The sequence below is a fragment of the Typha angustifolia genome, chromosome 15 (genome assembly GCF_048772165.1).
Source record: "Typha angustifolia cultivar Huaian chromosome 15, ASM4877216v1, whole genome shotgun sequence".
NCBI classification, from domain to species: Eukaryota; Viridiplantae; Streptophyta; class Magnoliopsida; order Poales; family Typhaceae; genus Typha; species Typha angustifolia.
The window spans coordinates 5,553,230-5,565,899 of NC_133253.1; the positions used below are offsets into that span (position 1 = coordinate 5,553,230).

Consider the following 12,670-nt stretch of genomic DNA (forward strand, 5'->3'; position numbering starts at 1 on the left):
TGTGTAAAGAATTTATTGATATTCTATCTATTATAGCAACGCATATCAATATGATATATTTCATCTAACATGAATTACTACCATTTTGTCGATATATGTTGGATTTTTTTTGTACTCATACTTGTAAGTATTTAATTAAATTTTTTCTGGTGTTGAGGTTGAAAACTCATCCCACGATCGACTTCCATAAATATTAATAATTTTAACTACTAACTTCCATAACTATTAATAATTTTAAATTGTTATAAGTTTTTATCATATCTCTTCCTCGTCATCCATGTGTACTATATTGTAAATGATTCTCGATATAACAATATTGATAGATAATAATAATAATAAAACTCATGATGCAAAAAAAAAAACTAATTTAATTAAAAGAAAAGGAGATATAGTTGACCAAAATTATTGGTTTAGATACACAGACACATCATATTCTTATATTATAATACTTTCTTTATATCAAGATGAGCCATAGGACCAGAAGCTTCGAAAGATTCTAAGATTTGAATAAGATATTGAATTGATTATATCCACAAATCAGTTCATCTATTATTATAAGTAGAAAACACGTTGATTATAAAAAATTAGGATGTTTGTTATCAAATTTAACTTGTAGGATGAGGTCAAAAAAAAAAAAAAATCATTCCTAGGGTTTGAACAAGAATTTTGAATCAATTATATCCACAAATCAGTATGTCTACTAACACGTGATCCATACGGTGCAACCCGTGTTTCATTAGAAACTTACGTACCTCATTGTGATAATTAAGATGCTTATTGTCAAATTAAGCTTGTGATGCGCACTAGTATTCTTAATTAAAGGTTGCACGTTTGCAACCCTAATTCTAAATCATGAGACACAAATATGAATATGTGATGGGCAAGGCAAATGTGAATTCACAACCTTATGACTTAAATGTGCATACTATACAGACAATTTTCCCACTCCAAATATATAATCTTAAATAGGCTGAGCTTTGCCTACTAAAATTAAATATAAATTACTTGCATCTATATTCCTAATTTGTTATTTAATTATAAAATATAATAATTAGTTTAAATGAATTTATATAAAAATTTATGTTTGGTTATTAAACTGTGAATAAGCGTGTTAATTGTATTAGAAATATTAAAACATGCCTTACTTTATAGCATCCTCCTGTGTCTACGATAAAATTTTATGCATAATTTATCACGTAAGTTATTTTATACAAGATTTAATCAAAACATACATAAATTCTATAAAATTTGATTGGTACATCAAGAAGGTCTCCCAGCTTTGCCAAATCTAAGAAGCTGAACAGGAGTCCGAAATAGGGGCAGCTTTGGCATATATGTAGATGGATACCCAATTTTTTTTTTAATTAAAAAAATAGTATTTTTACTAAACTGAAATTATAATTTATAAATAAGTAATCATCTATTGAACTAGGTTTAACACTCAAGTTTTCAATGTTCCTATTATATAGTATATGACCCTTTCAAATTCTTCTTACCCTTAGATAATTAAACAAAATAGATAGATAGATAGATAGATAGATACACATTAAAAATATTTCTAAAAGAAAAAAAAAATCCGAAAGAAGAAAATTATCTAACCAATTAAAAATTTGAGTACTGAGAGCTTCTACAGCGTAAAACGTGGAACATGTGTGATTCACAAAAGGACGAAATAAAAAAATAAAAAAATTGAATGAAAGATGAAAAAAAGATTCCTTGGGTAATGAGTAACAACTAACGACTAACAAGGAAGACTGAATCCTATAAATGGAGAGGTTACCTTCTTTTTTATATTGAGCTTTTTGACCAGACAAATAAACTCACAAATGGCTAACAACCCGGTGATATCCTCCGGCTATCCCAGCCTCTGAAGGCCTACAACTGCAACTCCTTTGGCCAACAACTTAAAGACAACCGCCACCATGAATCTAAAGGAGGCTTCTGGCGTTCGACCACTCGCAACTCTCCTGCTCCACATCGACGAGCAGGAACAGGCGAGTGTATTCCTCTTGTTATCTATCATTTGTTCTCACGTACATTAGTTGATTGTGTTTGTAGCTATATATATTATATGTCTATATCTAATTATGTCAGCTTTCAAAACCTGATGTTTTGTAGGATTTGACAAACAGCAAGTACATCGAGTACTTGACTAAAGTGAGACGTACACTAACTCATGCAAACAGTGAAGAGGAGGCCTTGATGACCATTGATTCCCTCAAAATGCTTGGCATTGATTACATCTTTCGCCAAGAAATCACCAGCATCATTGACTCCTTCTACGTCAGGCATGGTGAAACTTACATGGGCCATAGTAGGGACTTGTTTCAGGTCACTCTTGCCTTCAGATTGCTCAGAGAAGCTGGATACGATGTGTCCTCTGGTGAGCTTAGTAGTATTACTAGGAAAATAAAATATTAATTAAACTAATAATTAAATAATTATAATACTCAATCTAATAACATTAATAAATATTTAATCTACTAATATAAAATTAAATGAATTAAGAATCTGCCCTGAGAAGTGTTCCTAATTCAAATTCGATTCCGCTTTTGATCGGAAGGCGGCATGGCTCGATAAATTAGCTTGAACTCATTTTAAAATTGGAGATAAGAAAAGAGAGCAGAGGAGATGTAATCCAAATTGATAATAAAGTTTCTTTTATTATGAAATTCATGTGTAAAAGATTTTCTCCTCTTTTTACTTTTATAAACGATTTTTTAAAAATTTCAAATCCAAAATTAACGAGTATTAATTACTCAACCTCAGTTTCTATATTTGAGTTGTATGGATTCATTAAACTAATTAAAACATATTTCTATGCAGACATATTTGATAGGTTTACAGACGGCAGAGGTGAATTCAATCCGTCTCTCAGCCAAGATATTAGAGGAATTTTAAGCTTACACGATGCGTCGTATTTAAACAAGGGGGAGGATGTGCTTTACAAGGCTAATGAATTCGCTGCCAAGCACCTCAAGTCTTCCATCAGTAATCTGGAACCTAATCTTGCTGCACTGGTGACACATACTCTGGACCATCCTTATCATAGGAGCCTGCAGCAGTACAAAGCTTGCTACCACCTCAGCTATCGGCAGGGATGTTTTGGAAGGAACAGTAGTGCCATGGAAGAGCTAGCAGTGATGGATTTCAATCTGAATCAACTATTGCATCAAAAGGAACTCGAACAAATTGCTAGGTAACTTTCATTCTTCTAATGGTGAACTGATATGCAAACATATATATATATATACATATGTATATAGCTCTACTAATTGGAATAACCCACTCTCACTCTTAACACTCTTTGACAGTTGGTGGAAGAACTCAAGGCTAGCAGAAGAGCTGCCATTAGCTCGAGACCAATTGCAAAAATGGTATTTGCTTTCCACGATTCTCCTTCCTGATCCCCAGTTCTCCGAGTACAGAATACAACTCGCCAAAGCAATAGCATTCATATATCTTATTGATGACATTTATGATGTCATGGGTTCATTAGATGAGCTCTCACTCTTCACAGAGGCTATCACCAAGTAAGGGGAATGGCGCAATTATGTATAAACTCCTTAAGCTAATTACTGGAAAGGTAAAATTAGTGATCATAACCCAATTGTACGTAATTTTCTTGCACAGATGGGAGCACCCAGATATTATTTCACTTCCACACTATATGAAAGCATGCTACAAGGCTTTATATGATGTCACAAATCAGATTGCAGATAGGATCAGCCAAGTACATGGATGGAATCCTATCAATTCCTTGAAGAAATCGGTACAGTTCCACAGCTGAACTCTTTTGAACTGTATACATACTCTCTTAATTAAGGTCTAATATGCAATTAACTCGTCTGGTTAAATTCGCAGTGGGCAAAATTATGCAATGCTTTCATGGTAGAAGCAAGATGGTTTACAGCAAAGCAGGTGCCGATGACGAGTACTTACTTAAAGAATGGTGTGATTAGCATAGGATTGCATGTAGGTTTGGTACATATATTTTTCCTACTAGGGCAGGGAATAACAAAGGAGACTGTAGAGGTTATTGAGAGTGATCCAGGGCTAATTACTTGCCCAGCAACGATCTTAAGGCTTTGGAATGATCTAGGAAGTGCCAAGGTGGATAAAAATGAGTAAATAATACCTTAGAAGAACTGTGAAACAATTATAATCTTCTACTAACAATGTTTTCCTTTGGTTTTGGCAGGATGAGAACCAGGAAGGATTTGATGGTTCATACGTAGATTGCTACATGAAAGAGAACCCTCAATGTTCTGTTGATGATGCAAGAGAGCATGTCATGGATTTGATCTCTAAGACGTGGGAGGCACTGAACAAAGAATGCTTCTCTTCAAGATTATTCTCACCAGATTTCATCCAAGCATCTTTGAATTCAGCAAGAATGGTTAGACCGCTATACAGTTATGATGACCAGCAGAAGCTCCCAATGCTGGAGGACATAAAGTTGTTGCTCTTTGGGAAAAAGTAGGAAGATAAAAAAAAAGAATCAATACTGTTGCTGTATGAAATCTTTCAATTGGGTCATTATAACAAAGTCTATTTTAAATATTAAAATTATAAATATACTCAGTTTTTAATAGTCCAACGTAAATTATGTGCATTTCATTTCGTGATAACAAGGTGAGTATAGTTTTAAACTTTTAATTGCAAAAGCCCCGGTCTATAATGATTAATGAATCAAGTTAAATCTAAGTGAAGTTGTAATTACAACTATGCCATGTCCCTGTCTATAATGATTAGTGAATTTGTGTCTACTATTTTTGAAGACTGCAACTCTGAAATGCTGAAAAGTTAGGACATAACACAATTGATATCCTGTGTATTGTTAAAGAAATCACTCTCTTTTGTTTAGAAAAGGAATATGCACAATTTGAAGGAGATCAATATGTTAAGTATCTAGATTTTTAAAGAATAAGAGAGGATTTACTTCACTTTTCCGCTAGAAAGCTAGTACTCCTCGTTTTCTAATAAACCGAAGAATGCATATGAAACAATTACCACAGTAGCTTATGTTGCTTACACTTTGAATTAATTCATTTGGCAGCATCTTAGCATATCCAATTACCTTAATGTAATACTAGATTTATGATGATGTATGCCGAAAGAACATGAATTAACTTCTTTTATCCAGCCAGTAACAAGTTCATATGAAAATACCTGGAAGAACGTACCGACTTTCAGGAAACATAAGTACATATATTTCTCTCATTCTGAGTAATTCTTCCTAACCTTTACAGATGGAAGTAGTATCTTTATGAACAATTTCAGGGAAAATTATCAGATTTTTGTGCAGCATCTATGGTATAGTGTCAACCTCTGGAATTATTTGGCATGCTTCGCAGGTGAGAAGTACACCAGCGACTTTATAATATTCTCTCCAACGATAAAGCCTGGCATAACCATGAGCTCAACCTTAGGCCTCATTTCTCCCTCACCTAAAATGATGTCTTTCACGACGCTTTCCATATAAATTCGTGCGAAATCGCTCCCCAGATTGACTTGCTAAATTCAGAAAGGCAATGTAGAATGGTGTCATCGGATGGCCACCACTTATCACATGCTTCATTTGATCCAGGTTCTCAAAGAACGAACTCTTCATCTGAAATATCCAAACCTCCAAATACACGTATAAACCGCATGGATAAATCTCCCCATGTGGTGCATCACATGACCTGTTAGTACAAGGATTTCATAAGACACACAACAACACAAATTCACCATAATTAAACTCAACCATAAGAGTCCGGATATAAGTTCCACAGGCCACAACAAGCCTTTCAAATATACATCGAAAATACAATGCTAAAGTCCAAAATACATCATTAATCATAACGCCATCGCATGGGCTTAATACAACTAATAGACATACTAAAAAAAAGATAGGCAGCTATTCCTCGCTACCCGCACCTGCGTCCCCTAGCTCTAAAATAATGTCACCAAGAAGTGGTGAGCTTACAGCCCAGCGAGTAGGATCCAAACCATCTAAAATAGTAAAATCGCATGTGTATATACATTGTATGCCTATATTTGCTAGCAATAACAATATGCTTATTGAGATGGCTTAACATGAGTTACTAAATCAATGCAATCGATAAAGGTTATCAGTCACTATCCTGGAACATGCTAGTTCCTAACGTATCAAGATAAGTCTACAGATATAAGACTTGATACAATCTCTTATTCGTACACATCTCAATCATAGTGTTTACATAGCAATAACAGTGTCGTTCAGTCATCTTATGCCTACCAAAGCATTAATCATACTTATCATCGCTCACCGAACTATTCACCACACAAGGTAAATACTCTCAAGAAACAATCATCCATCACATAATCATCCATCATCTCATACATCGAGGGGGATATATACACATCTAGCGGTAATGCCACCTACACGTGTATGGCGACACTACAAGTGACCGGTTGTCTGTGGCCATCAGACTAAGGACCCCGATTGTAAGCCCATATCTCTCTCTCTAAATCATTACCGCCCTCAGCGGGAGAATCGGGAGCCGTCGGCTCATCAACAGATGCCCTAACCCTGCGTCGTCGGGTATCGCTAGAGTTATATCCCCGCCTCACAATCATGTTCTTTATCATCATAATCTAGTCTTGACTATGCAATATAACTACCTGAATGCTACACAGGCTCCCAACCTCAGGTGTAGGCAGTTAATAGTATAGTCATATAAAATACATTCTACCCTTAATCCTAGGCTGAGTGAGTAAGGGTACTGTCTAGTTAGAATCCGACTACTAATGATAGATGGAAGTGATGCAGTGTATATGAGTGTATAAAGCATGTCATAGTCATCATGATCGTTACATTCTATATTCACAATAGATAAACATATATGTAACGGTATATCATACAGGATACATGTAGCGCATCATCGTTTATGCTACATTAACATTCTCATAATATCATGATGAACAAATTATCAATAACTGCATATGTAAAGATATAACATAGTATACTAAATGCATATATTAATATCGACACTTCCTATAGTGTCATGACAGGTATAATGACTGTAACTACATTATTCTAGAATTAATTATCTTTATTAGAGAATTTATGTTTATGCATATGTGAAAAAAGATAAACAGGGTTATAGGGTCCAAATGACGGCTAGGCTAGAGGTATTGGGTTAAGCTAAAATCCAACCCAATAGGTAAGAGGGCCTTGGTGGGCTGCAGTTGGACTGCAGCCCACAAGGTTGCAAGAGGTGGGCTGGGGGGTCCAACCACAACCCACCAAGGCTTGCTGTGGACTGCAGTTGGACTGCAGCCCACAAGGTTGCAAGAGGTGGGCTGGGGGGTCCAGCCACAGCCCACCAAGGCTTGCTGTGGGCTGCAGTCCAACCGCAGCCCACCACAATCGAGTTGGTGGGCTGTAGTCTGCAGCCCACAACAAAAACGAGTTGGTGGGCTGCGGTCTGCAGCCTACGAAAACCAGCTTAGTGGGTTGTAGACAAGTACAGCCCATTAATAGGGAATGGGTGGGGTCTTGTTTAACCCCCCACCCTTCCACACCATCTCATCCCGAGGGAAGGAGAGAGAGGAGGTCCACGGGGTTGCGGGGCTGTGGGCGACGCAACACGAGGCCGGCGGCGCGGCACAAGGCCATCGGGTAAGTAGGGGGGAAATAAAAAAGGAAAGAGGGGAAAGGAAAGGAAAGAGGGGAAAGGAAAAGAAAGAGGGGAGGAGGAGGGCCGACGGCGACGGGTCGCGCTCCATGGCCGTACCTCCTCTCCTCAATGAGGGCTCGAAGCCCAGAGAGGGCTTCTCTCCCTCCACCAGAGCTTCTCGGATCGACGGCTAGACACGAGGTCATTGGCCGTCGTGGACTCCGACGACGGCGAGGGAGGGGGGTTACACTACTGAAATTAATGACAGGGTTAGGAGAGCTTACCAGGGGGGTTGGTCCGCAAGCTCGATGGCTCTCGATCTGGGCTTCGTCGGCACCGACGTTGGCAGAGAGAGAAGAGGGAGAGGGGTAGTGAGGTGGAGAAGAGAATGAAGGGGGCTTTGGGATGGCTGCGGTGAGGGGAAGGAGATAAGGGAGATGGGGAAGGTGGTGTGCACGGCAAGGGAAGGGGAAGAAGAAGGAGAAGAGGGGACGGGGGGCAGAGTGGCAGAGTGTCAGGGGCTCGGTGCGTGCGTCAGTCAGAGAGATTTTTTTTTTTTAATTTGGGGTGTTACACCATCTCTGGATGAATAAGAAACAAGTACTTACTCTTGCAGAACTTTCCAAAATCCGAATCAGAATTTCGGCTCAATACATCTAATGGTTCCATTGCTCTCATAGCGACAAACTCATGGAAGAAGCTCTTATTAGGAATTTTAATATTTCCTCTTTCCTTGGAGAAGCATTCTCTGACAGACATAAGACTCAAATGCATAGTGCTTATGACCCTGGTGGCATAAACAGCTCCAGGGCTAATAGAATTTGCCGCGGCATCAAGATCCCATCCTGCTGCTTTCATCATTTTAATCAGCAGCTTTGAGAAGTCATGGATGGATTGGTTCACATTATCTGCAGTGGGAGGGAAAAGATCTGAGATTAATTTGAGGGAGAAGGTGTTTCCTCCACACAAGACATCTGGCTCTCTTGACATCAGACCCCTTTGCCTAAGTTTCTTTTCAAGCTTTGATTTCTTCAGACTCGAGTCCTGTACTTGTTTCTGCAGTTGGAGGATCTCAGATTCTCTAGTCTGAATCTGAGACTGGTACTTCTTCACCATGACCTCATAAGTCCTCAGTAAGTTCTGCTGCTCTTGGATCTCCGTAAGTAGACACAAATCTCTCGGTGAGAGGCAACAGGATTTGGGGCTGTTGTCTCTGGAGTGCTTGAGCTCAGAGAGCTTGACAAGCTCCTTGATAACAAGTTTATCAGCAGCTTGGATCTTTTGTGGATCATAAGGAGTGTGAGCTTCCTGGAGCTGGATGTAAGCTGCTTTCAGACTGGAGATGTTATTGAAAACCTTTGATATCAACACCTCCTTGGAATCCTTGGGCTGGCTAATAGTCTCTTCCATAGGTTGAGCGAAGAGTACCTTCAGGTAACCGTAATCATAACATTTTGATATCGAGCTTAGAAAAGCCTTTCTCCAACAAAACAATTATCAAGATTAACCTGCAATGTGTTATAGTAGGCATTATATCACCATCCAGATACATCTAAAGAGAGTTCAACTAAGTAGTAACACACAGCATGAGGCAATTGTTCATTTGAGGACCATTGTAGTATTATGCATAATGAATTAGATTTCAAGAAAATTTTCCAAACAAACGACTTCAATGAATGTTCTATCCGTAATAAGAATTATGTATCACAGCGCATAATATGGAATCATCCTGGGGACCATAAAACTTCTAGTTCTATGTTGGTCTTTCGTAGGCAATCGCACAATTGGTAAATGAAATCATCCAGAGGATCCGGATGGCAGCCATCAAATAACGAGCTCCAAAGTAAGTATAGAGACAGTTTAGAGAGATGAGCACCACAAAGAATGCTCAGTAAGCAAAAGAATTTGCATTCCATAAATTGGAAGTGCATCATCTAATAAAAAATAAGGAGGGTGCTGCGGGTGCCTCTTTTGAATGGTGTCAAAAATGAAATTGATTTCCACCCTTTCTGTGTTTTAATGCCTGAATGAATGTTAGCAATTACATTGGTTTACTGAAACATTGCAAAAGTCCTATTATACCGACAAAACACAACAAAATAAAGAAAAAAGGAAAATATATCCTAATGAAGGGCATTAAACATGACTGGGGCCGTTCGAACGTGACTGGGGCCGTTCGAACGCCTGCATCACAGACTGCTCTCTATCTAGAGCCTGCGTTCAAACGCCCCCAAGGCCCGTTCAAACGTGCAGTACAGAAATGCTGATACATGTTGAATTTTTGCTGAAACTGAATTTGAGCTAATTTTTAACATAATCTTATATGTTTCTTGTGTACATATAATTATATATTGGATTTAAGTACAGCTACTTTGCTAAGAATCTATTATCGGGTCCCACAATTAACACTCTACTATTACCTTTAATACTTCAAAAATACGTCTAAGTTAGTTTTTACTTTTTATTTTTTATGAATAGTTATCATATAGATGCAAAATAAATTTAATACCCTTGAGTAAATTTTTAAGGTTAAGATAAAATTAAATAATCAGACTTTAAGGTCAAATAAGAGGGTACTTTATATATTTTAGTTTATCTATTTTTACAAGTAATAAAATATTAGTGTTAGATTAAAATTAATTCAAGATATTTCTTAAGTATTAAAAGTAAAATGTACAAATCACATAACAAATATCAATACGGTAAAATGCGAATAATAATAAATCGTGAGCCCATCTTAGCATATGGGAATCCTTTTCAATTAAACGGGCTAATTAAGAACGGCCATCGTTAATTTAATCACAAGGATTTATTGGACTCAATCCAGAAGTTGATGAGACTTCTGGTTCTAGTTCGTGAAAATTTTGCCAAATTTATTTTTCATTTTTGGAGAAAAGTGGAACGTTAATGGTGCCCCAGTTAAATTAATTTGGCTAGAATTTTAATTCGAAAATATTTATACATAACGAGTAGTTGCCCAATCGTGTGTCACAGAACTATTACTCTAAACTAAATATCGTCGACACATTGCTCCAAGTAGTTGCCCTATCATTGCTTCTCCAAATCAATCGCATAGTTGAACCATCAATCGAACTAAGATATTGAACTATGCTATCAAAGCACCATATAATTTTTATCATAATAATTATTTATAGTGAAAGCAATTCTATAAAATTTGATTGGTACATCAATAAGTCGTTGGTACACCAAGAAGTTGTCGGCACATCAAGGTGGTCTCCCAGATTATACAATGCTTTCATGGTAGAAGCAAGATGGTTTACAGCAAAGCAGGTGCCGATGACGAGTACTTACTTAAAGAATGGTGTGATTAGCACAGGATTGCATGTAGGTTTGGTACATATATTTTTCCTACTAGGGCAGGGAATAACAAAGGAGACTGTAGAGGTTATTGAGAGTGATCCAGGGCTAATTACTTGCCCAGCAACGATCTTAAGGCTTTGGGATGATCTAGGAAGTGCCAAGGTGGATAAAAATGAGTAAATAATACCTTAGAAGAACTGTGAAACAATTATAATCTTCTACTAACAATGTTTTCCTTTGGTTTTGGCAGGATGAGAACCAGGAAGGATTTGATGGTTCATACGTAGATTGCTACATGAAAGAGAACCCTCAATGTTCTGTTGATGATGCAAGAGAGCATGTCATGGATTTGATCTCTAAGACGTGGGAGGCACTGAACAAAGAATGCTTCTCTTCAAGATTATTCTCACCAGATTTCATCCAAGCATCTTTGAATTCAGCAAGAATGGTTAGACCGCTATACAGTTATGATGACCAGCAGAAGCTCCCAATGCTGGAGGACATAAAGTTGTTGCTCTTTGGGAAAAAGTAGGAAGATAAAAAAAAGAATCAATACTGTTGCTGTATGAAATCTTTCAATTGGGTCATTATAACAAACGACTTCAATGAATGTTCTATCCGTAAGTATCAGTAAGAATTATGTATCACAGGGCATAATATGGAATCATCCTGGGGACCATAAAACTTCTAGTTCTATGTTGGTCTTTCGTAGGCAATCGCACAATTGGTAAATGAAATCATCCAGAGGATCCGGATGGCAGCCATCAAATAACGAGCTCCAAAGTAAGTATAGAGACAGTTTAGAGAGATGAGCACCACAAAGAATGCTCAGTAAGCAAAAGAATTTGCATTCCATAAATTGGAAGTGCATCATCTAATAAAAAATAAGGAGGGTGCTGCGGGTAACTCTTTTGAATGGTGTCAAAAATGAAATTGATTTCCACCCTTTCTGTGTTTCAATGCCTGAATGAATGTTAGCAATTACATTGGTTTACTGAAACATTGCAAAAGTCCTATTATACAGACAAAACACAACAAAATAAAGAAAAAAGGAAAATATATCCTAATGAAGGGCATTGAAAGATATTAGAATGAGCACGCACAAAGTGAAACTTGAAGTCACAAATTGCAAAGCAACAGAGAGCTAGAAAAACCATACCAAATCCAAAGAGAGTTGGGTGTAGAATCATTCAGAATACAGAGTGCTCAGTTTCACTCAGGAAAAATGACAAGGAAATGAAAAGGACCCATTTTACCTTGAAAGCAGTGGGTAACCCTGTTCCAAGTTTTGTTGTGAAAGAAGAGAGAGTGAGGAGTGAGAATAAAAGGTGGTGATATGAACGAAGGAAGAGGAGAACAAAAGATGGCACTACTCTTCAAGTGTCAAGAAAGAAAACAAAAAGAAAAAGTACATAAAAAGGCATTAATACACAGGGTGTCATTATTCTTTGCTGTCTGATTAAGACAGTTGCTGAGCCAACCACATGCAAAATAGAGCTTCCATAGTTCTATGTATGATATAATGAGTATTTTAATACTCTAATCTGTTGCGCAAAAGACCCAATTGGGTGAAGGAAGAGCGGAAGCAAGACCTTTCATCCTCAAGTAGCCCAAATAAGAATAGTGAAAGAAAGACAAATGCAATGCTTGGACAAACTCCAAAGAGATGTTAATAGTGATAGAAAAAAAACCCTAAGTAAGTT

General features: G+C 37.4%; 3 protein-coding genes across 4 annotated transcripts; 2 read left to right on the forward strand and 1 right to left on the reverse strand.

Annotated features, from left to right (window-relative positions):
- Positions 1-1,907: 1,907 nt before the first annotated feature.
- On the forward strand, positions 1,908-4,501 carry LOC140778672 ((3S,6E)-nerolidol synthase 1-like). Its single transcript, XM_073123496.1, has 7 exons — positions 1,908-2,033; positions 2,119-2,383; positions 2,827-3,199; positions 3,315-3,533; positions 3,634-3,772; positions 3,865-4,113; positions 4,202-4,501. The coding sequence occupies exons 1-7, from the start codon at positions 1,923-1,925 to the stop codon at positions 4,481-4,483; spliced, it is 1,638 nt and encodes a 545-aa protein (XP_072979597.1). The 5' UTR covers positions 1,908-1,922; the 3' UTR covers positions 4,484-4,501.
- A 655-nt stretch (positions 4,502-5,156) lies between these two features.
- Positions 5,157-12,242, reverse strand: LOC140778790 (protein GRAVITROPIC IN THE LIGHT 1-like). 2 transcript variants are annotated; one of them, XR_012107244.1, is made up of 3 exons: positions 12,127-12,242; positions 7,931-9,154; positions 5,157-5,687 (listed from the first exon to the last, which is right to left on the reverse strand). XR_012107244.1 is itself a non-coding variant. In XM_073123657.1 (3 exons), exons 2-3 carry the CDS (start codon positions 9,054-9,056, stop codon positions 5,611-5,613), a joined length of 879 nt encoding a protein of 292 aa, XP_072979758.1. In that variant the 5' UTR covers positions 9,057-9,154; positions 12,127-12,242; the 3' UTR covers positions 5,157-5,610. The 2 variants fall into 2 exon arrangements, 1 of the variants encoding a protein (XP_072979758.1); XM_073123657.1 differs by having other exon boundaries at positions 8,255-9,154.
- LOC140778791 ((3S,6E)-nerolidol synthase 1, chloroplastic-like) lies at positions 10,880-11,611 on the forward strand. Its single transcript, XM_073123659.1, has 2 exons — positions 10,880-11,129; positions 11,218-11,611. Exons 1-2 carry the CDS (start codon positions 10,905-10,907, stop codon positions 11,497-11,499), a joined length of 507 nt encoding a protein of 168 aa, XP_072979760.1. The 5' UTR covers positions 10,880-10,904; the 3' UTR covers positions 11,500-11,611.
- Positions 12,243-12,670: the final 428 nt, after the last annotated feature.

Excerpts from the sequence above, each read along its gene's own strand:
- LOC140778790 (XM_073123657.1), bottom strand. The coding sequence starts at position 9,056 with ATGGAAGAGACTATTAGCCAGCCCAAGGATTCCAAGGAGGTGTTGATA. Across the intron at positions 5,688-8,254 it reads TTTTGGAAAGTTCTGCAAGA|GTCATGTGATGCACCACATG; the intron begins GTAAGTACTTGT and ends TTGTACTAACAG.
- LOC140778672 (XM_073123496.1), top strand. The coding sequence starts at position 1,923 with ATGAATCTAAAGGAGGCTTCTGGCGTTCGACCACTCGCAACTCTCCTG. Across the intron at positions 3,534-3,633 it reads TTCACAGAGGCTATCACCAA|ATGGGAGCACCCAGATATTA; the intron begins GTAAGGGGAATG and ends TTTCTTGCACAG. Across the intron at positions 4,114-4,201 it reads ATGATCTAGGAAGTGCCAAG|GATGAGAACCAGGAAGGATT; the intron begins GTGGATAAAAAT and ends TGGTTTTGGCAG.
- LOC140778791 (XM_073123659.1), top strand. The coding sequence starts at position 10,905 with ATGGTAGAAGCAAGATGGTTTACAGCAAAGCAGGTGCCGATGACGAGT. Across the intron at positions 11,130-11,217 it reads ATGATCTAGGAAGTGCCAAG|GATGAGAACCAGGAAGGATT; the intron begins GTGGATAAAAAT and ends TGGTTTTGGCAG.